The sequence below is a fragment of the Python bivittatus genome, unplaced genomic scaffold (genome assembly GCF_059951505.1).
Source record: "Python bivittatus isolate LINGU-HERP-01145 unplaced genomic scaffold, Pbiv_v1 ctg000610_np1212, whole genome shotgun sequence".
NCBI lineage: Eukaryota > Metazoa > Chordata > Lepidosauria > Squamata > Pythonidae > Python > Python bivittatus.
Genome location: NW_028277088.1, coordinates 52565479 through 52589406, shown reverse-complemented (window position 1 = coordinate 52589406; position 23928 = coordinate 52565479). Strand labels below are relative to the sequence as shown.

Genomic DNA, 23928 nt, shown 5'->3' with positions numbered 1-23928 from the left:
AACTGAGAGCACGCGCAGCCGACCTCAAAGATTCCCCATAATTCACCGCACTCCTGGCAATTTAGAGCCACGTGCTGCTTGGGGATTTATCAGGCGAAATTCTTTTGTCATAAAACTGCGAAGGCGAAGAACGCTCGAAAATCCTCTGTCCCCGGAAGCTTTTTTCTTCTGCGCACGTGCTACAGTTCCAGCGCGCGCAGCCGCAGTGGCCAGAGTCGGCTGTGAGTGTCGGTGGCGCGGAACAAAATGGCGGAACGCGGCTATAGCTTTTCTCTCACCACCTTCAGGTAGGAGCTTCTCTTGAGGGGGGAGCTTTGAGGCGGCCCGGTTGAACCGGCCAGAGCGGCATGGATGGGTTGTGTCTGGACTGAGGGAAAGCTCTTTGTTTGATGGGTTGCTGTATCGGGAATAAGAGAACGGAGAGAGATTTTGTGGAGTCACTGCTGCTGCTGTCGGTGGCGCGGCCTTGTTGTAGGAAGAAGTGGCACGAAGGTGCAGTAATGGTAAAACTGTGAGCTGCGTTACACACGAAGGAGGAAGAATTTGAGTTTAGTTATGGGATTTTTGAATGGACTTAAGTCTTTAGTGTGAGATAGGCCTTGTTTCTCTGCTCTGCGAAGACCACATTTGTCACCTACCGGCACCTTTGGCAGATTAATTAGTGGTGCTAGATAATATATCAAGAGCATGTAAGTAGCGCTGTTACTGAAATGAGGGAAAAGATACTTGGAGTAAAAGTCGGCGGTATAATTTATTGTAGCTCTTTTTCCTCCTAAGGAATACAATCCTAATGTTATAAAATGGGTGCTGAAAAAGCCCTTTTAATTGCGATACATTTCTACCTAGGACTGTTTTTTGAAATAATAAATTAGCAGTTCATTTGTGGCCGGCGATGTCGAGGATTGCACAGTTCATTAGTACGTTCATTGCTACAATGCTACATTAGTGATATTAAAATTGTGGAATATGATTATACTGTTGTCGCAATAAATCAGTTTTTGTCACTTTTGTGACACATGCTCTTAATAAAAAATGCTATGCTACACCTTTCGATTTTGTATAATTAAAGGCTGGACATACTGTGACTGTACATGTTCTGTCTGCCACTTGATTTTTCATTAGATTTTCTTTCTATGATAGACTATAATGCTAAAAAAGGAATCTACACTTTTAAATATATATAAAAATGGTTGAATATTCCCATTTTAGTTTTATTTTAAAAAAACACACAAAACTATTAATTCAACATGCATTTTTCAGATTATGTAAATTCAAATTGCAATCCTTTAAAAAAGAAGCTTGCTCACAAGAGGATTGAGTACGATTTTGTAACAGCTTTTGGTTTCATTCTTTGTTCCCAGCCTTAGACTAATTTCCACCAATTTATGTTGAGTTTTTCAGCTACTTTTTGACTTTGAGGACTGGTAAATATACATGACTGCACTGACTTGTCACCTGTGTGAATATTTTATGAAAAATTATATTGTTAGATTCTGTGATGGTTTCCTTGAAGTAAACCACATTAAATTCAATGGATATTATAGTTAATCCAGATTAGTTTTCTGAGGATTGCATCTTGGCAACTATACCCTAGATAAATTTATTCAGAAGTCCTTTAGCATATGTAGGCTTTTTGAGCTATTAGTTGCATAGAGCCTTGCAAAGAATATTCCAGAAATAAAAAATGAAACTGAAACTGAACATTAACTTTTTTGAGAAAATTGCATAACATTTCAGCTCTTGGCAAATATTTTGAGGAAAATTAGTTTCAATTGCTAACTGTACACATTTTAATGTTCTGTACAATGTGCTTGATAGGCTTTTGTTAAAAAGAGGCAAGTAGTTAATTTGATTGGTGTTTTTGTTGGAAAATGTTTTCTCAGCAACTTGTCTCATGAATGAATTATATGCTTTTTTTCAGCCCTTCTGGAAAGCTTGTTCAAATTGAATATGCTTTGGCAGCTGTTGCAGCAGGAGCCCCATCGGTTGGAATTAAAGGTGTTAAAGATGCTTATATAATTAATAATGTTTACCAAATGTTTTAGCTTAAATATTCTCATGCCCCCATTTTAAATATTTGTGACTTGGTGGAAAAAAAAATACTGGTAAAATGTTGTTGTCTGATCACTTAAAAGAAACTTTTACTTGGCCCTGCGAGAACAAATTGCTAGAATAAATGTTTGGCCTGATCAAGCAAACTTAGAATTTTGAGACTCCATGCATGCTATTCATCTTATAAGATAAAGAGTTTCTTACATGAAAGGCTTTACTCTTTTATGAGAAGGTAGTTCCTATATTGTGCAAGGATTTCATGTCTGGACTATTGCTCAGATAGGGCATTTCCAGGGTTCTAAAATATGTGTTATTTAAAATAAGACACAAATCCGTCAGTAAGAAAGAGGTTAATTTATTTAACTGAACATTTTTTTCTTTTTAAATAAACGTTTCTAAGAAAATTAAAATAAACAATTATTACTTTGGTAATTCAGGGTAAATTCTATGGTTTATTTGACATCCCACATTTCCTTTGGAAATTTAAATAATAAATCTTATATAAGATAAATGGAAGCAGATTTATAATTTGATAAAGTATAATTCAAAACAAGGGATAGTGTGGTGTTTATCAACAGCAAGGCACAGGATGATCCAAGTATTGTAAGATCATATTAAAAAGAGAAACAGTGGTAAAGAGAAGCAGCTGCCTACAACAAACATGGATGAAAATCTGCTGAGTCAGTTTACACTGAGGCCTATAAAGGGACCATACACTATAGATAGGGTTGGGAAAAGAAAAAGGATAAAGCATAATTTATAATGATTCATAATCTTCTTTTTCTTTTGATACAACCTGCTAGAGTGGCAGTTGGATGGTTGGAGGTAAACACCTGATAAAATGTCTGTGGTATGATACATAAGCAAATGAATTCATCAGTTAATTGATTTATACAGTGAATATTTGAAATGTTGGAAGGAAGAAGTTTTCTAATAACACTAATTCAGTGCTTTCTTTTTTTAATGTAGCTGCAAATGGTGTTGTACTAGCAACAGAGAAAAAGCAGAAATCTATACTGTACGATGAACGGAGTGTACACAAAGTGGAACCTATTACCAAACACATAGGCTTGGTATATAGTGGCATGGGCCCTGATTACAGGTAACTAAGAAAAATAGCATTAAACAGAAGTATTACTATTAGCCTTTGGGCTGGTTTTGAGATAGATAAAATCAAGTTGGTTAAATGTTGTTTGGAATTCAATAGGCACTATACATCATATTGTTTAGAAGACATCTTTGCAGAAAGTTAAACACTTAAGCCCTTGCATATATACATATGTATACTAGCAGCCTGGCTTTGTGGCATGATTCTATTCATGGTTCCCTCTGTGCTCTGCCAAATGTGAACAAGTTTTTAACTGTAAAGACTGTAATCCCAGATGTATTTCTTAATGTGGAAATACAGGTCCTTGATTACTAACAGCTAGGGCCTTTTTCTGAAATATGCGTGTTATACGTGTGTGTACATACATATATCAGTATAATGAGACTGACCAAGTAGCCTGATAGATAAAGTCAATGAATTAGCTAAAAACTTTTTTTTTTTTAAATCATTCTTGGAGGTTTGTGGCCTTTCACTTTGTAGAATAGTATGAGAATAATTGCTCTCCTGTTATTCAGCTGGAGATTGCGATGAAGAAGGAAAGTACCAGAGGCAGGCTAAAAGACAGTAAGATACACAGTATGTTAGTATTATGCTTGTAAATGTTTTACTTTCTGCCTAGATTCCAGGTTTTCAGAGAATCTGACTAGCCAGTTTTAAAAATCAGCATAAGCCCTATCATTAAATTAATGTAAGTTAAAAAACAAAGCCACGCAAACTTTACTCAAGGAGGAAAAAAACACTTAAAATCTCAGTGTTGTCTGTGTGTGATATGGCCCTTTTTTATTTTGCACATTATTTTGCTCCCTGGAACCGTAGTTTCTCCACAAAAATTAAGTGCAACCCTCAGCCATGAAAAATTGTCTACTCCTGCTGTAATTTAATAATCGGTTTTGCTTTTTTTTTGTCGTCAGAGTACTTGTTCATAGAGCACGTAAATTGGCTCAGCAGTACTACTTGGTTTATCATGAGCCTATTCCAACAGCCCAGCTAGTGCAGAGGATTGCTTCTGTGATGCAAGAATACACGCAATCTGGGTATGCTACTTGCTTCTAAATAAAATTCACTTGTTTCTTTATTCTTCATGTTATGCAGGTGGTGACCAGTCATTTTGTCTAATATACCAGGCACTAGTTATGTCAGGATTACTCAATAACCATAACCGTGCATGTATATGAATGCAGACTCTTCCACCTGCTATTTCCCAGCACACAAGCTTACTGGGTCACCTTCAGGGACTTTGCAGTACTACTAACTAGAGAGCATCCCCATAAATAAAAAAGAAATAGGCTGCCTGATTACTAATGCCCAGAAGTACCTGCAGACCATGCAATAAGTTTAAAACAAACCATTGATATCTGTTTTCTATTTAGGCCACTTTGGTGGGATGGGGATTGACAGAGCATGACCAGGCACAGTGCACTTCAATTGCTAAGCTGTATTTACAGTTTAGTGTGTTACTAAACCGTAAATACCTATTAAGTATATTAAAATATGAGGTGTCACGATGATGCAGCAACTAAAATTTTCTAAGACTGTACACAGGCTTAAATTCTTTTCTGGAAGAAAATATTCTATTCTTGCTTACCCTGCCTTGGTGAGATCTTTGTTCCAGTTTGGTGAATTGGACAATTGTTACAATTTGCTGGCATATAGGCTTAAATGTCACCTTTTCTTTGTACCATAGGCAGACTCATGAGCTCTCCTGCTTCTGCTTTTCCACTTCCTTTTGAAGAGCCTTCATTTAGGACATTCTTGAATGTGCGGCCTGAACAAGAGTGCCACAATCACTTGCTGCCTAACCCATGTTTTCATTATGCTGGTCATCTGTAACCTAGGAAGCTGTTAAGTGAAGAAAAATGAATAACAGAAAATAATTATTATATATCTCAAGAAACTAGCATGACTAATGCCATAACAAATGAGTTCTCAGTGCTCTTAATGTGAGGAAGATTTTTTAAAGTAATATTAATACATTTGACTAATGTTTTAGGGAGAGTAAGTACTGACAATTCCTCTGTCACTCCTTTAGTAGTAGCTTGATTTGCAGATGCATTTTTTCCATCAGTCTCCATACTAATAAAATTTTCACCTGCTTGAATTTCTGTATATAAAGCTGCTGCTAAAGGTATAGGAGCAGAATCAGCAAAATAGTTGGCAGCCTTACAATTATTTAATACATAATGTATCTCTTTCAAATTATAAAATGATATGACTGTAACAATAACTGACTCAATAACTTCTTCAATGCTGCCCTTGAGTGTTTCTGATGTCTGTTTTACCTGATAGGGGTGTACGTCCATTTGGAGTGTCATTGTTAATATGTGGATGGAATGAGGGGCGACCATATTTATTCCAGTCTGATCCATCTGTAAGTATTTAAGATTGGACTATTTTATAGCCTTACTGTATATAAAAACCTGGTATAGCTATCTGCTTGAAGAATTTTCTCAAGTATTGTTTTTTGGTAGCACTTTTTTAAAGCAATATATATGGATAATTTATGGTTAAAAATGCCAGGACAAAACGTTGTTCACAGCTACTAGGACAGCTTAGCTGATGAGCTTTAAAATCACGTGAGGAGATCTACTAGATCTGAATAAGGAGGCGTCATGTTCAATATCCTTCTTTCAGTGCTGTTGCTCTTTTATTTCAATATTCACCCACAGAACAACTTCTGAACTTGGAGGTTCCATTTAGTTATCTTGGCTAATAGCGCTTGCTATTACCATGATTTTTTAAATTTTTGCCAAAGTGATTTCATATTTTATATTGTCCAAAGAAGTTCACTTTGATCTTTGGTTCTGGTTCCTATATTATAAAACAGCCAGATGTCTTTTTATCTTCTCAAGACTTCTTGTAACTTTGTAACCCCTTGGTTGATTTAATTGATAATCTTTGTAAAATGTATTAGATTGTACTGGCTCAGCTCTCTTATTTTTGTGGTATTCTGTACTTATAGATAAAGTGACATAAAAATGCTACTGTATATACTTGTGAATAAGCCAAGAATTTTAGGTGTCAGAATGCACCCAAAAAATTGGGTTCGGCTTATCCGTTAATAGGATTAACTGTGAGTATATACAGTAATATTTTTTAAAGTACCTATATATCCCATATATACTCACAGGTAAACCATCCACGGATAAGCCGACCCTCAAATTTTTAACCAAATTACATGAAAAACAGACTACCCATGGATAAGCCAATTGTGAAAGTTAAAGCATATAAAATTTTTGAGGGTCAGCTTATCCACAGATGAGCTTATAAGCTAGTATATATGGTACTCCTCTCTCCCTCCTCCCATTTCATCAGAACCTTACTGCAGGTAGTTCTTGATTTATGACCACAGTTGGGACTGGAACTTTGGTTGCTAAGTGATGCAGCTGTTAAGTGAGTTGTGCCTGATTTTACAACGTTTTTTGCCATGGTCGTTAAGCAAATCACTCTGGCTGTTAAATGAATCATGTGGTCGTCCCTGGGAAGGTCATAAATGGCAATTGTGACTGTGACTCGGGGACTCTGCAACTGTTGTAAATGCATGCCGGTTGCCAAGCACCCGAATTTTGATCACGTGACCATGGGGATGCTGCAACAGTTGTAAGTGTGAGGACCGGTTGTAAGTTGCTTGTTTCAGTGCCGTCGTAATTTTGAGTGGTTGTTAAACGAGTGGGTATAAGTCGAGGACTACCCATAGTCAGAATAATCCTGAGGTAAAATCTCATACACTGTCAGAATGTTGGTGAATTTAACCCATTATTATCTCATTCAGCTTGCAATTGGAGAATACTAGGGTTTTGCATGCTGGAGAAGACTCTTAAGAGTCCCCTGGACAGCTAGGAGGTCAAACCAGTCAATCTTAAAGGAAATCAACCCTGATTGCTCATTGGAATGATTGATAATGAAGCTCAAGCTCAGATACTTTGGTCACCTAATGCGAAGAGAGGACTCTTTGGAAAAGACCCTGATGCTGGGAAAGATTGAAGGCAAAAGGAGAAGAGGACGGCAGAGGATGAGATGTTTAGATAGCATCACTGAAGCAATGAGCATGAAACAGCAAACTCAGGGAGGCAGTGAAGGACAGGAAGGCCTAGCGCAATATGGTTCATGGGGTCACAAAGAGTCGGACACGACTTAACAACTGAACAACAACAGGGTTTTGCATGAAAAAGAAGATGAGTTTTGTTTCAGACTTGAAGCAAACTTCTTGTATTTTGGAAGTTCTGCAGAACCCTTCTGGCAACTGTTGTTCTGGAAGGATCTTTCTAGGTGATAGAGTAAGGCAAGCACACTTGGAGTGCAGGATATTTTCACTGATAGCAGCTAAGTTGACTTCAAGTGTGGTATATACAGTGGCCTACCTGCCTCTTCTGATGTTCCTAGAGTCTTCTTTTCTGTATTTACCCCTATCTGCTGCCAGTGTTCTTGGGTTTTTCTTTTCTTCTCTCCCCATTACTCCAATACTTCTGCTTGGAGTACATGCCTCTATCAGAACCAAATACATACTTTAGTTTGGATACAGACTACTTGTTCTGTGTGTAGAATGTTTTGTATATCTCTAGAGAATACTATTTTCTCAAAAGCCTAAAAAGTAAGTATTTGCTTGGTAGTGGAATTTATCAGACTTCTTTTGAACATTTAAAATTTGATCCTTTCCTCCCCTTCTTAAAATCTGCTTTTAGAACTTCTTTCTATGAATTTGTACAGAGATGGGACATTTCCAAGGAATTTCTAGTAAAATGTTTATTTTAAAATTAGTATTTTAAAGGTAAAATTTAATATCATATATGCAAAAGATTTTTAACTTATTTCACCTACATTCTGTGTGTCCTCTAACTTTTTAGTCTCAGCTGGGTCTTTGTAATTTTAGAGAGAGATTAAAATATAATTGTACTTATAACTGCTGTGAAACCACTTCTTTATATCTTTCTTTATATCTTTTTCTTTTTTTCCTACTTCTACTTTTTTCCCTTATACTTTTAGTTCTTTTATTTCTTTATGTTCTCCTTATTCTGTTTTGATTTGTATTAGTTCTTATTATCGCTCTTAAAACTTTCAGTGAAAATTGTAAAAAAAAAACCCTGAGACTTTAGATTGTTTCACTCAATGAGTCTTAAACTTTTTTTCTCCCAGGTCCTCTTCCCACATTTAAAAATTATGGAGGACCCCAAAAGAGCTTTTGTTTGTATGGATTATAATAATGTTTACCATATTAAAAACTAAAATTGACTCATTTCCTGCTACTACCACTTCTCATGATTGTTTAATGAGATTTTAATATTGTATTATTTTTCAACATAGGCTGGCAAATAATTTAGATTTCACAGACCCCTGAAAGGATCTTAGGGGACCCCCAGGGGTCCTATGACCACACTTTAAGAAACACTGGTTTAACAGTGTTAACAGAGTATAAGCAGCAGTTTGAAAACTCAGCAAGTGGAAAGAAAACATTCTGTTTTAGTAAAACAGGATTGCAATTATAGACCTCAATTTATTTTTTTGTCCTATTCTCACTGAAGTAAAGTAACCTGTACTATAGAGAATACTTTATTTTATTGGTAAGAAGAATACATATTCCTAATTCCCTATACTTTTTACTTCCCAGGGGGCATACTTTGCATGGAAAGCAACTGCAATGGGGAAAAACTATGTAAATGGAAAGACATTCCTTGAGAAAAGGTAATGATATATTAATACTCATAGAAATTCTATAATTTGTAGTAAATGATCATAGACCTTATAGTCATGGGTTCTTATCTGAGTTTTCCAAGACCCACACCAGCCATACATTTTTTATATATTTTATTTTTATTTAATATTTTAAATTTTGTTTTAAAACGTTCCATTTATGAATCATTCTGTATAACAAGCTGGGTTTGGGTGGTCCTTGCGCACATTTCAGGTAGTGAATATGATAACAAGTGCTGTGTTTGGCCTGTGAAACATGTTTTCTCTGAGTTTAGCATGCTGCCCATAACCCAAATATTTTCCATTTCTGGCTTGCCCTTTCCTAAATTCTTGGGAAGATTTATAGTTAAACAGTAGTGCTAAAAACTCATGCAAAACTGAATTTTTCAAAATTCATCTTGTTCCATACAAACTCATCAAATTCATCTCTGTACATTTTTGGTTTGATTTTCTGAGTCTATTTTTAGAAGGGATAGAAGGGGTGTTCAGCGGCAAAATAGTATTGTAGCACCATTTTGATACCCCCCATCCCTGGGGAAAAAAATGGTGTGAGGTTTAAAGTATCCATGTTGCTTCTTAAATCCAATAATCCCCCCCCCCCACGCACACAGACACACACACGAGAGGGGTGTAAAATGTTGAGCCTGCTGTTTTGCAGTGGCTGAGGTCTGTAAATGGGAAGTTGGGAGTTGTATGCAACAGCAGGTTTTCCACCATGCTGTAATACAAGCGCAAGTCTAGCACCCTTTTACTTCACAAAAATGTCTTTAGACCCCACAAAGAGTTTTAGAAAATAACAGTGGTGATAACAAGCTGCTACTTTGGAAGCTGGTCCAGAAAAAGAGACCGAGTATAGCAAGGGTTGAAAAGGAATGTAGGAACTTTATCACATTATTTTCTAGTAAATTGGTATTTTGTAATATTCTGGTGACAAGCCTTTTTGTGACATTTTATCAGTTAGCAAGCTCTTCTATCTCAATAGCAGTTATTTCTCCACGGCAGTCCCTAGTATAGTTGAAAAATTCCAAATGTGCTTTATTGGCCCAAAAAACAGTTTCTTGACAATGAAGTAACCAAGAAAAAAAATTCCTGAATTTATGGAGCTATTTCTGCACTTCTTGTAGGTTTTAGCTTTGTAATTATGATAACACTGGAGGAATATTTTAAATTTCTTAGAAAATGTCTGTTCTTTTGCAGATACAATGAAGATTTAGAGCTTGAAGATGCTATTCATACTGCTATCTTGACATTAAAGGTGAAAAATGTTCATTTTAAATTTGATAAAACTTTCAAAGTTGACATTCTATTTAACAAAATTATGTACCTTTTCATTTCTAGGAAAGTTTTGAAGGACAGATGACTGAAGATAACATAGAAGTTGGCATCTGTAACGAGGCAGGATTTAGAAGACTCACTCCAACTGAAGTTAAAGATTATCTGGCTGCAATCGCCTAATCTGGTTTTTTTTAAAAAAGAAAATAGGGATTCACGTGCTACTGAAATATGGAGTGAATTTACTTATTAATGTGCAAGAATACAATTATTTACACAGTCTGAAAAAATGCGTATAAAAGGTGGTATATATTCTGTGTAAATTTCCAAAAGACTTCACTATAATAACCTCAGATGATGCTAAAATTGCTTCAAAATTCAGATTTTGAAGATAGGGCTGCATGAGTAGAACTAGTATGCATGTTTTCCATAGCAGAAGTCATACTGGGAAGAGAATTTGTAAAGAAGAGCCAATGATTTATGTATATACTGAAGGCTTTTGGAAATTTTTTTTTTTTTTTAATGTGAACCATTAGGAGGGGCAGGAAAACTGTCAAGCATCTAGAGAAATATCTTTGGGTGCATTTGGCATCCCAGGTTTACTTTGGTGGTAATTTTTCAAAGTTTCAGATGGATTCTTTACCAACCCAAGGTGGCCAGAGACTATATTTGGGACTTTCTGTATGAAAATCAGGCTCTGCTGATGAACTATGACTCTGCCCTTTATCTTGGAAACCTTGGGTGAGCGTTCTGAACAGGGTAGCAGCAGAGTTTGTAAAATTATTTTGCAGTGGGGATGGGAAGAAATAGATATATTTGGCCATGATCTGGAGCATCTTTTTGTTTTACTTGTTGATTCACCCCTTTTTAATAAATACTTTTTTTCCCATTCCTTGTATTTTATATTATATAGATGCTTTCAGAACTGCATATTTCATCCTGACACTGCAGATTTTGTGCTTAGTTGTACATTTAATTTAAAAAAAAAGCTTGAGAACATGAGAACAGGTCCTTGATATACTGTATTTTACTTACTGTAATCAATTTCATTCTCCCTCTATAATCTGCACAACCCTAAATAAAAAACTACCAAGAAGTTAGATAATGAACTACTCCACAGTGTTAGCATTCTTCCTACCTGCCTAGGTATAGCAATATTGGATTACTTTGCAGAATTGGCATGACTAAAATCTAACTCTGCTGCTTTTTGCAGCGTATGTATAATGGCTGGGCATTCACTGTAATATACAAATATACATTTTTTATGTATTGTCGAAGGCTTTCACGGCCAGAATACGATCGCTGTTGTGGCCTTGTTCTGGAAGTTCTGTTTCCTAACGTTTCGCCAGCATCTGTGACCGGCAACTTCAGAGGGCAGGAGCATAGACAGGAGCAGTTCTCTCTGTGCCCAGGATGATGTGACCCTTTTGTGGGTATTTATAGAGATCAGTGAGGGTGCCTGAAGGGGAGGTTGGGTTAACAAGTGGCTGCTTGACACCAGCTGACATCAAAACAAGCCCAGAAGACCCACACCAGCCATACATTTTTTATATTTTTATTTTATTTTTATTTAATATTTTAAATTTTGTTTTAAAACGTTCCATTTATGAATCATTCTGTATAACAAGCTGGGTTTGGGTGGTCCTTGCGCACATTTCAGGTAGTGAATATGATAACAAGTGCTGTGTTTGGGCTGTGAAACATGTTTTCTCTGAGTTTAGCATGCTGCCCATAACCCAAATATAAACATACTATTTTTATTTTTGATGAGATGTAGTCCCATGGAAATTTATGAAGGCTTATAACTTGGTTCAGGTTTAAAATGACTGTGTTTTAAACCTGCTACCATTCCCATTTTATATACTATATATACTTTATGTATCTAATGTGGAAGAAACTAATGAGCTCTTACTGGACCTTTACACTGATAAAACTCCTGCTTTAGATCTGATAAGTGGTATTCGCTGCTCATCCTCAATATGTTAACATCTGTTCACAAAGCCTTTTTTCTCTGATAAATTGTTAAACCAAAAGAAATGAAAACTCATTATATTGAACTTGTAGTAACACCCTCCCCACCACAGATTTGGTTGAACTGGAGCACGCAGGAATATTTATAAAACTGTAGGAGAGGCATGGATGAATTCAGAGATCCTGACCAAGGAAACAGGATGGGTGAAAAAACATAACCAACTGGAAACTAAAAATGACTACTTCAAAAGGTTGGATGTTACGGAAGATGCTGCTATGAAAAATGGGAGCCAAGAAATGAAATGGTTAAAAGAATAATAGGTACAATGTGGCCAAAGAAGTGAAAATGGAGCATCTGTTCTCATTACTAACCAGCAATCTTTTATTGGGTTGTATAGCATTGTGTTCCCCGAGAAAAATCAGTGAGACCACATTTTCACTCGTGTATTTATAGCAGTTAATACAAGTACATCGGTTGAAAGACGATCGAGTCCGGTCTGATTCATTTCCATTCCAAGTTATCCCAGAAAATTTGAATTATTTCTAAACCTCTAGAGTCTATCCTAGCAAAAAACAACATAGTGGTTAAGGCCGAAGATGTGACTCTCAATTGCCACCGTAGCGACAGGGAGCCTCCCATATTACCGATCCTTCAGCGTTTCGCCCCGCATATGGCGGCTTCCCATCTAAACCGGAAGCGAGGCTGTCTGAAAGCGGTCCGTCGGAATGACTCCGTGCTGTTTTTCTCTGTGGGATAAAGGAGGAAATCGAAACTGCAGCCGTGGGCTCCAGTCATAAACGCTCTCCGCTTACCTTACTCGTGAGTATTGGTCACCCCTGAAATTTGTGAGAGGCTGTGCGAATGAGGGCTTCAGACCCCAAATGACGGGAGCCTTACTCTAATGGGGACGGAGAACGAGGAGACATCCGTGGGATGTTTCTTTTCTGCAGATGTTAGAAAGCCAGGCTTCCGATCAGGGAAGCCTCGGTCGGAGGACAGACGGAAAACAGCCAAGCGCCCTGCGGTAACGTGTCGAGTTTTTGGGCAATTTACAGGCATCGGGAAAGCAGTAACTTGTCGCGTTTGGAAAGGTGGAGCGCGCGTTTCGAAGCAGCGCTCTGGGCTCGCCGAAGCCTGGTCCTTTCGCTGGGGAAGGGCGCCTGCTGTTGCATCAGATGAAACGGTGGCGTGTGCTTAATTCTCCCAGTCGTCCTTAAAATGTAATCCGAAGAGCTTTTAAAATCCTGTCGGGTCTGAGGTGGGCTGTGGACGCGGAGAGGTAGGCTTCACTCGGGTAAATTAGTCCTGGGCGTCATCAAGAAGAAAAACTCCAGGCTCTTTAAAAAGCACAGTACTGGCATTACAGGAGCATTAAGAAAGTTGCTACATCGCTGTTTTAGGCCTCATCTATCAGACTTAATTTCACTTTGCCAAGGGATCTGGGTCAAAGTCGGATTCATACAGTGCATTTGGAAAGTATTCAGACTCCCTTCACTTTTTTCAATTTTGTTATGTTGCAGCCTGATACTACAATCGTTCAAATTCATTTTTTTTCTCATTAATCTACACTCAGTACCCCATAATGACAAAGTGAAAACAGAATTTTAGAAATGTCTGTAAATTTATTAAAAAAGAAAAACTGAAATATCACATTGGCATAAGTATTCAGACCCTTTACTCAGTACTTTGTTGAAGTGCCTTTGGCAGCAATTACAAGCCTCGAATCTTTTTTGGTATGTCAGCACAACAAGCTTTGCACACCTGGATTGGGGGATTTTCTGCCATTCTTCTTTGCAAATCCTCTCAAGCTCAATCAGGTTGGATGGGGACCATTGGTGGACAGCCATTTTCAGGTCTCTCCAGAGATGTTCAGTAGGTTCAAGTCAGGGCTCTGGCTGGGCCGCTCTAGGGCATTCACAGCGTTGCCCCTAAGCCATTCCTATGTTGTCTTGGCTGTGTGCTTAGGATTGTTGTCATGTTGGAAGGTGAACCTTTGGCCCAGTCTGAGCTCCTGAGCTCTGTGGAACAGGTTTTCATTGAGGATATCTCTGTACTTTTCTCCATTCAGCTTTCCCTCAACCCTGACCAGTCTCTCAGTCCCTGCTGCTGAAAAACACCCCCACAGCATGATGCTGCCACCACCATGCTTCACTGTTGGGATGGTATTGGGCAGATGATGAGTGGTGCCTGGTTTCCTCCAGGCATAATGTTTAGAATTGAGGCCAAACAGTTCAATCTTGGTTTCATCAGACCAGGTGCTCTTTTGCAAACTTCACGCAGGCTTTCATGTGTTTTGCACTGAGGAGAGGCTTCTGTGATGGTTGTCCATCTGGAACTTTGTCCCATCTCCACACAGGATCTCTGGAGCTCAGTCAGAGTGACCATCAGGTTCTTGGTCACCTCTCTTACTGAGGCACTTCTCCCCCAATTGCTCAGTTTGGCTGGGCGACCAGCTCTTGGAAGAGTCCTGGTTGTGCCAAACTTCTTCCATTTGAGAATTATAGAGGCCACTGTGCTCTTGGGGACCTTCAATTCAGCAGAAATTTTTTGGTAGCATTCCCCAGATCTGTGCCTTGCAATAATCCTGTCTCTGAGCTGTGCAGGCAGTTCCTTTGACCTCATGGCTTTTGCTCTGACACAGTATGTGCTATCAGCTGTGAGGCCTTCTATAGAGAGGTGTGTGCCTTTCCAAAGCATGTCCAATCAATTTAATTTACCACGGGTGGACTCCAATCAAGGTGTAGAAACAGCTCAGCAACGATCAAGGGCACCTGAACTAAATTTCAAGTGTTGTTGCAAAGGGTCTGAATTCTTACGCCAATGTGATATTTCAGTTTTTCCTTTTTAATAAATTTACAGACATTTCTAAAATTCTGTTTTCACTTTGTCATTATGGGGTACTGAGTGTAGATTAATGAGAAAAAAAATGAATTTGAACAATTGTAGTATCAGGCTGCAACATAACAAAATTGAAAAAAGTGAAGGGGGTCTGAATACTTTCCAAATGCACTGTATGTAGATGGTCATGGGTTCTCACAGTTTATATATGGGATCCACCTGAAATCCCTGTCAGATCACAGATTACACCCATGTGCCGTACTGAATGACTACAGAACAAAGACTGATTTGGTCCTGAAACATAGATCTCTCTTGAGATTATGTGAACCCAAAGTCAGGTTAGCTCTGTCCCTGCTATCATTCTGGAAGTCCCTCAAGACCTGGTTATGTCACCAGACCTGGGGGCCCCAGGGGACTGGAGACATTTTTAGATGGTGTTGTGGTTGATCTTTTTAGTCTCTCTGTGTGGTTTGTATATTTTAAAATTGTTATAGTGTTTTTGATTTTTAATAATGACTTTTTATATATTTTTATAATGATTGTTTTTATCTATTTGTTGTTTTTCTTTATTGTTGTATGCTGCCCAGAGATGCTTTTGTGAGATGGGTGGACATATTAAATGTGTTAAATAAATAAAGGATTTACCTACCATCAAATTACAGATTGTATTTCTCTCTCCACAGAAAGAGCTGAAAGTATCACACATTTGCTGACTGGTGCTGCCATGGCAGACAAACTAATTTTTATCCAATTTACTTGAAATCACTGCCAAAATGCAGGGGCCATCTCTTTTATATTCATAAACTATAGTTTAGTTTATATAAACTATTCTGAACCAGAATGGAGTGGTTGTTTGTGATTCCTGGAATGCTAGCTGCATCTTCCTATGTGAATATTTAAATCTATCTTCATTGCGGTCTTACTATTGGTCCAGGAGGTGGCACTATGTTATACACTTAAAGCGTTTATGTTACAATCACGGGATATGGCCAGTACAACATGTTACTCAAAATAGTAGAGAAATTGCCACATAAGCAGAGGTGAGGAATCCCTCTCTTCTGTCAGTTGTGCTGGGGTGTCAGTGAAAAAGTGGTCATCCCAGGGTGCAACACAATTGCAGCATGGAAAACTTGATATAGAGAGCAGAACACTTAAAGATTGATAGATGATTCCATAACTTGCACTATTAGAGTTTGAACTCACTTGGAAGCTTTAGTATGTACAGGTCTACAGAGCAAAGGCTTCCTTGCATAGATGGTCATGCTGCCATTCACTGGCAGCACAACATAATTTACAAAAGGGAGGGACTGTTCAGTTCTGCTGGGATCAACATGGATTTTAAAGATTTGAATAACGATTGTAAACAAGGATCAAAAGCACTGCAAGTTACCTGGAAGCTGATCTCTGGTGCATGTATTGTAGAAGCATTTCAAGTACTAAGCCTGGCTAGTACTTGGAGAAAAGATCAAGGAATCCCAGGGCTATAAGTTAGACTGGTAAGTAAAAATATTGTATAAGGTGAATGCAAACCACTTCCACACCGTTGCCAAGGAGATTACAAGAATGGATCCATGTAGGCACCAGCAGCTTGACTTGAGGGATTCTTTATCTTTAGTAACTCTACAATTTTTCTTATCTTTCTTAGGAATGTTACCAACATGTCTGCACATTCCTTGCTGTATGAGAGAATTGTTCTGGCTAAGGAGCTAATTAAAAGAGCAGAAGCTCTTTGCAGATCCCGAAAAGATGGCATAGAAGGTGGATCAAAACTCTGCAGTAAATTAAAGGCAGAATTGAAATTCTTGCAGAAGGTAGAAGCTGGTAAAGTTTGCATCAAAGAGTCTCATCTGCAGAGTACAAATCTCACTCATCTGCAAGCCGTCATTGAATCAGCAGAGAACTTGGAGGATGTTGCTGGTGTTCTCCATGTCTTTACTTATGAAGACTCATTTGGTGAAAAGCAAAATTTGGTGGTAGATGTAGTTGCGAATAATGGGCACACTTGGGTGAAAGCAGTTGGTCGGAAAGCTGAAGCTCTGCATAACATTTGGTTGGGCAGGGGCCAGTATGGTGACAAGAGCATTATTGAACAAGCAGAGGATTTCCTGCAAGCAAGTTGTCAACAACCAGTACAGTACTGCAGCCCACGCATTATTTTTGCTTTCTACAATGGTGTGCCCTGCCCAATGGCAGAAAGGCTGAAAGAAATGGGTATATCTGTGCGGGGGGATATTGTGGCTGTGAACCCATCAATGAAATATGTTAAAGAAGACCTCTGTTTAAGTTCAAGTGAATCTGATGATGGGGACGAATGCTTTCAAGTGACTAAAGTAGATCGGGATACCTTAATAGCCAGTGTTGCATTTCCTACAACGTTCAAAGTAGATATATGCAATAGGGTTAATTTAGATATTACTACTCTGATTACATATGTCTCAGCCCTAAGCTATGGAGGCTGTTACTTTGTTTTCAAAGAGAAAGTCTTAACTGAGCAGGCCTTACAGGAGCGAGGCGAGAGTGTTCTCCCACAACTGGAGGAATTCATGAAGGGCAAAGAATTGTTTGCTTGTGAATCTGCAATCAAAGATTTTCAGATCATCTTAGAAACTATAGGAGGGCCTGGGGAGAAATACAGAGCCACATTACTTATGGATAGAATCAACGTGGTGCCAGATCAACCCTCTGAACGTGCCTCAAGACTAGTGCCCAGCTCTAAAATCAATAGCCGTTCTCTGATCATCTTTGGGACAGGAGATACTTTAAAGGCCATCACTATGACAGCAAACAGTGGCTTTGTTCGGGCAGCAGCAAATCAGGGAGTAAAGTTTAGTGTGTTTGTTCATCAACCAAGGGCACTGACAGAAAGCAAAGAACCTTCTGCCACTCCTTTACTAAAGCATTGAGTTGGTTCCAAATAACTATTTATACTGTTCCTAACAGAAGGAGTTTTAGAAACAAAAAAGTGTAATGCATATAAATATTGATGTGATGTGAGTACATAGGGCTGAATTAAACTAAAAAGAAATGTAGGGCAGACACAAAAGTATTAACACTATGTTGTGCTTTACCTACTCACAATAAAAAATGTCATACAACTTTTCCTATGTGCTGCCTGAACACTTCCTTGTGCGGTTCCACATTGTTGCTTGATGTTGACATGGATATGCACAATATAACGATGTCAGTGCAAACTGTGGGATTAAAACATTCTTAAATTTGGCTGGAGTGAACCTCAATATTTTTTTCTAGGATTATCATCAGAGAAATGCATGAGGAAAACAAGGGTTGGTACATAAATCAGAGTGTCAAAGCATGATTAAAACAAAGTTAAGAAATGTTAGATCTCATTGATTGAAATATGTGGAGCTTAGACTCATTCTAAAATCTCCCACTGAAGCCAGTGGATGTTTAAAAGAAAACTTTTCTTTGTCTACATTGTAAACTTACTTTTGTATTGAATTTCTCAGATTTTCAGTTTGGTCGCTGTACTGTAATTTATGTGGATAATTACAGTGTTGATAAAGTACATATAATTAAAATGTTAGCATACAGATTACATTTGCGTATGTGGAGACTGATCTCTTGAACGCTAACTTTAAGACTTTGAGGTTTAGCTGCTATTTATGTGGCTGGGAGAATGGAGATTGGAACTCTGTGAGTGTATATAGGACATGTAGCTAATTACACTTTTTGTTCAGTAAGTGGGCAGAATTTCAGTTCATTTAATGAAAAGAAGAGCATGATCGCTATTAAGGTAACTTGTGAAATTGCAGTAAATGGGCAGAGGTTTTTGCCGACTTAGTAGAAAGCCTGTTTTTTTTTTTAACGAAATACTTAAAAACGTTGTCTTATGTGAGTTGTATTATGTGGAGAATTATGCTGCTGTTTTCAAGAAATGGATTAACATTTATCTACTTCCTGAACACAAAGCACTGTTGCACTATGTTACAAAATGGCGAGCTTCCCCATATACTGAGCAATTTCATTTAAAGGTTACAGCATAAGTATTATTTGCTGTTAAATGATTGTTAGTAATGTGGCTATCATTGACAAAAAATCATGGGCCTGGAAATTATTGTTGACTTCAGCTGTCAGTGATTAATTTGGGTAAGAATGGGGCTGGGAGAGATTTTCACATATCTTTCTGACTGCAGAAAATCCTTACCTAAGGATGTAGGCTGCAGTCCTCTGCTTACATACAGTGGGGCAAAAAAGTATTTAGTCAGCCACCAATTGTGCAAGTTCTCCCACTTAAAAAGATGAGAGAGGCCTGTAATTTTCATCATAGGTATACCTCAACTATGAGAGACAAAATGGGGGGGAAAATCCAGAAAATCACATTGTCTGATTTTTAAAGAATTTATTTGCAAATCATGGCAGAAAATAAGTATTTGGTCACCTACAAACAAGCAAGATGTCTGGCTCTCACAGACCTGTAACTACTTATTTAAGAGGCTCCTCTGTCCTCCACTCGTTACCTGTAGTAATGGCACCTGTTATCAGTATAAAAGACACCTGTCCACAACCTCAAACAGTCACACTCCAAACTCCACTATGGCCAAGACCAAAGAGCTGTCGAAGGACACCAGAAACAAAATTGTAGACCTGCACCAGGCTGGGAAGACTGAATCTGCAGTAGGCAAGCAGCTTGGTGTGAAGAAATCAACTGTGGGAGCAATAATTAGAAAATGGAAGACATACAAGACCACTGATAATCTCCGTTGATCTGGGGCTCCATACAAGATCTCACCCCGTGGGGTCTAAATGATCACAAGAACGGTGAGCAAAAATCCCAGAACCACACTGGGGGACCTAGTGAATGACCTGCAGAGAGCTGGGACCAAAGTAACAAAGGCTACCATCAGTAACACACTACGCTGCCAGGGACTCAAATCCTGCAGTGCCAGACGTGTCCCCCTGCTTAAGCCAGTACATGTCCGGGCCCGTCTGAAGTTTGCTAGAGAGCATTTGGATGATCCAGAAGAGGATTGGGAGAATGTCATATGGTCAGATGAAACCAAAGTAGAACGTTTTGGTCTAAACTCAACTCATCGTGTTTGGAGGAGAGAGAATGCTGAGTTGCATCCAAAGAACACCATACCTACTGTGAAGCATGGGGGTGGAAACATCATGCTTTGGGGCTGTTTTTCTGCAAAGGGACCAGGACGACTGATCCGTGTAAAGGAAAGAATGAATGGGGCCACGTATCGTGAGATTTTGAGTGAACACCTCCTTCCATCAGCAAGGGCATTGAAGATGAAACGTGGCTGGGTCTTTCAGCATGACAATGATCCCAAACACACCGCCGAAGTGGCAACGAAGGAGTGGCTTCGTAAGAAGCATTTCAAGGTCCTGGAGTGGCCTAGCCAGTCTCCAGATCTCAACCCCATGGAAAACCTTTGGAGGGAGTTGAAAGTCCGTGTTGCCCAGCGAGAGCCCCAAAACATCACTGCTCTAGAGGAGATCTGCATGGAGGAATGGGCCAAAATACCAGCAACAGTGTGTGAAAACCTTGTGAAGACTTACAGAAAACGTTTGACCTCTGTCATTGCCAACAAAGGATATATAACAAAGTATTGAGATGAACTTTTGATATTGACCAAATACTTATTTTCCACCATGATTTGCAAATAAATTCTTTAAAAATCAGACAATGTGATTTTCTGGATTTTCCCCCCCATTTTGTCTCTCATAGTTGAGGTATACCTATGATGAAAATTACAGGCCTCTCTCATCTTTTAAAGTGGGAGAACTTGCACAATTGGTGGCTGACTAAATACTTTTTTGCCCCACTGTATCTTGTGGGCTGTGCATGCTTTGGAAATTATCTGGAAGAAGTCCTTCACAGCTCATGCATAAGTTCCCTACAGCAGTAGATTTTTTTTTTTTTCAGTCTCATGTGGAAGCCTGAAGAAAGTCAAACCACTTTAATGAATAGCAGAAAGGTGTTCACATGAGATCTGAAGCACTTCTTCCAAATTATTTTCAAAGCATATGTAGCCCTAATAGGAGGAAGCTTTAATGAACGTAGAAGGATAAATAACTAGCCATGGAATTGTAATGTAAGGAGACGTTTATTCAGGTTAGCAAGCTATTCTAGCAAGATATAGACTCTTGGGGTATTTCTGTTCTGAAACGTATCAGACCAAAAGAAAAGTCCAGTTGCCATGACTCAACCTCCAGATAATTCCACCTGGATGCCTGAGAATCTTCATCAACATAGGGCATTTCTGTTGTTTTAAATAAAATACATGATGGCTCTCTAAATATTTTAATGCCAAATACATCTTTAGTTTCTGTACAGCATTTCACTGATGAAATGTTTTGTTTGATTTATGCCAGTCGGAGGATTTTGCAAGTCATGGTTGTTATGAAAATATTTACTGTTTGCAAACAGGAGAGAGGGGAAAACATCAACAAATGCACTGTAAAGATGGCAGTTTTGCATACCATTAGGTTACAAAAATATTTACTTTTTGCAAATAGGGGAGAGGAGAAAACATCAACAAATACATTTTAAAGTTCTGCATACCATTAGGTGGGTTATTCTACTGAAGTCACTGAACTTTATATAGCCTGGATCTGTAAAGGAGAAAATGTGATACAAAAATGGTTTAAGGAGTTGTCCACAGGTACAACTTGCACACCCGCTTGCATTTTCCTCTTTGAATCCAGATCAACACTCCCTCATATGCTGCTCATATTGGCCTGTTTTATTAATTACGTTGTGTGCAAAAAAATGACTTGTTTTTATCATTTTAAGTTACAGTCATGTGAAAAAGTAAGTACACCCCATGTAAAGGTTTTTCTTTTTTAACATATGTGGGCAAATCTATATTTTATCTTCATTCAAACAGTATATAAAGATAAAGGTGATATAATTGAATAACAACAACAACAACAAAAACACTGAATAATTGAGTTTACAACCATTTGAATAAAAATTAACATAAATTAACCGGCAAAAAATTAACAGATACGCCATTATTTTCTATGGAAAAAGTAAATACACCTTGGCTGTAATACCTGCTATTGCCCCCTTTGGCAGAAAAGAACTCAAATAGGTATTGCCTTGTAACTGTCTACCAGTCTCTGAAAAAATTCTGGAAGGAACTTTTTCCCACTCATCCAATGCAGATTTTTTCCAGCTGTGTGATTTCTGGGCGGTTTCTTGCATGCAGAGCCCATTTCAAATCACCCCACAGAATCTTGATGAGATTTAGATCTGGGCTTTCTAGAACCTCCCCCCCCCCCGCCCCCCAGCCATTCCTTGGTGGTTTTGCTGGAATGTTTAGGGTCATTGTCACGTTGCAAGGTCTACTTTCGGTTGAACTTCAATCTTCTGACAGATGGTCTCACGTTATTGTCAAGCACCTTCTGGTACAATGAAGAATTCATAGTGGATTCTATGATGGTGAGCTGCCCAGGTCCTGATGAAGCAAAGCAGTCCCAAACCATAACATTTCAACTATCATGCTTTACAGTTGGTATCAGGTTCTTCTGGTGAAATGCTGTCTTTGGTTTTCACCAAACATGTCTTCTAGTACTGTGGCCAAATAACTCTATCTTTGCCCTGCCTGTCCAGAGCACATTGTTCCAGAAGTCCTGGTCTTTGCCTAGATGTTCATGAGCAACATGAGTTGTGCCCTGATGTTCTTTCTGGGCAGCAAAGGTGTCCTCCTGGCACACCTAACACATAGATCTGATTTGTGCAACTTCTTTCTAATGGTAGACTCATGCACTTTGACACTAATATTGGCAAGAGTTACCTGTAGGTCACGTGATGAAATTTTGGGGTACTTAGAGACTTCTTTCAGCATCCTGTGTTCTGCTTTCAGGCTGAAGTATCTGGGATGGCCTGGCCTGAACAAGTTGGCAGTTGAAACCTTCTCCATTTGTAGATGATCTTCCAGACAGTGGAATGATTGATGTCCAATTGTTTGCAATTGCAATTTTTTAAATCCCTTTCCAGACTCATAGGCATCTATAGCCTTCTTTCTGAAGGCCTCCAAGAGCTCTTTGATTTAGGCATGGTGATATCACACACTTTAACAACAAAGATCAAATCAAACTAGATGTTTGAGGTTGCAATAAGACAAGTTCCTCCCAGATCCTAACAATATTCTAATCATTTGCACCTGATCTGATGCACCTGATTCTAGTTTTAGGTATTTGAGGTAGTAATAAATGTAGGAATGAACTTACTTTTTCCATATGCAAAATTTGAATTTATGTTCATTTAAACTGACAATGAACTACAAAATGTAATGATATTTGTTATATCTCCTTTATCTATCAGTACTGTTGAAATGAAGATCAAATATGTGTATGTTGAAATATGTTGAAAAAGTCAATTTCAATGCAATGTACTTTTTCACATGAATGTATTTTGGCATTTATGTCAAATTTCAAGTTTGTACAGTATATAACTTGAAAGTCTCTTAACCAATTTGCTTCCATGCCAAATGAAAAGTGCTCAGTATTATTATGTTTATATAGTAGTTGGCATATATTGGTCTACATAAAATTTCAAGGCTTTGACTTTTTTGGAATTGTATCAAAATTAATACCCCTGTAAGTAAGTGGCATTGCAATGATACCCAGACTTAGATGGGAGGAGATCAAACTGAATACAATAGAAACTTACTCCCAAGTAAAGAGGTGCAATCTGTCAATATTCTAGTAACTTTCAAGTAGTATTTCTATTAAATCTCATGTGTCCATAATCCGTACCTATTTAAGAGGCTGCAGCTTGAAGAATACGTACTAGCAGTTGCATCTTATTAAAAAATATTGGAGAACATTATTTGAAACACTAACTTGATCATACAGTGGATTTATAGTATTTACCCAGGAAACTACCACAGCTTATAATTGTTCCTTTTATTTTAAGTTTACTGAAATGCCCAGTGTAGTCCTATAAGGAGCCCATCAAATGGGGATGTGTGCTGAGAGTCAGAAGGGAGAATAGCATTAACACAGTCTATGTGATGCAAAAGAA

General features: G+C 38.2%; 2 protein-coding genes across 5 annotated transcripts; both read left to right on the top strand.

Moving 5' to 3' along the window:
• The first annotated feature begins 96 nt into the window (after positions 1-96).
• On the top strand, positions 97-11226 carry PSMA2 (proteasome 20S subunit alpha 2). The gene is made up of 8 exons (XM_007422831.4): positions 97-287; positions 1922-1998; positions 3022-3154; positions 4072-4194; positions 5447-5528; positions 8763-8836; positions 10043-10100; positions 10184-11226. Exons 1-8 carry the CDS (start codon positions 247-249, stop codon positions 10298-10300), a joined length of 705 nt encoding a protein of 234 aa, XP_007422893.1. The 5' UTR covers positions 97-246; the 3' UTR covers positions 10301-11226.
• Positions 11227-12760: 1534 nt separating this feature from the next.
• CUNH7orf25 (chromosome unknown C7orf25 homolog) lies at positions 12761-18495 on the top strand. Of its 4 annotated transcripts, none has more exons than XM_007422828.3 (2): positions 12761-12908; positions 16573-18494. In XM_007422828.3, exon 2 carries the CDS (start codon positions 16586-16588, stop codon positions 17828-17830), a length of 1245 nt encoding a protein of 414 aa, XP_007422890.1. In that variant the 5' UTR covers positions 12761-12908; positions 16573-16585; the 3' UTR covers positions 17831-18494. The 4 variants fall into 4 exon arrangements, with proteins under 4 accessions (XP_007422890.1, XP_025018885.1, XP_025018886.1 ...); XM_025163117.2 differs by lacking the exon at positions 12761-12908 and adding an exon at positions 12983-13113 and having other exon boundaries at positions 16573-18495; XM_025163118.2 differs by lacking the exon at positions 12761-12908 and adding an exon at positions 13121-13309 and having other exon boundaries at positions 16573-18495.
• Positions 18496-23928: the final 5433 nt, after the last annotated feature.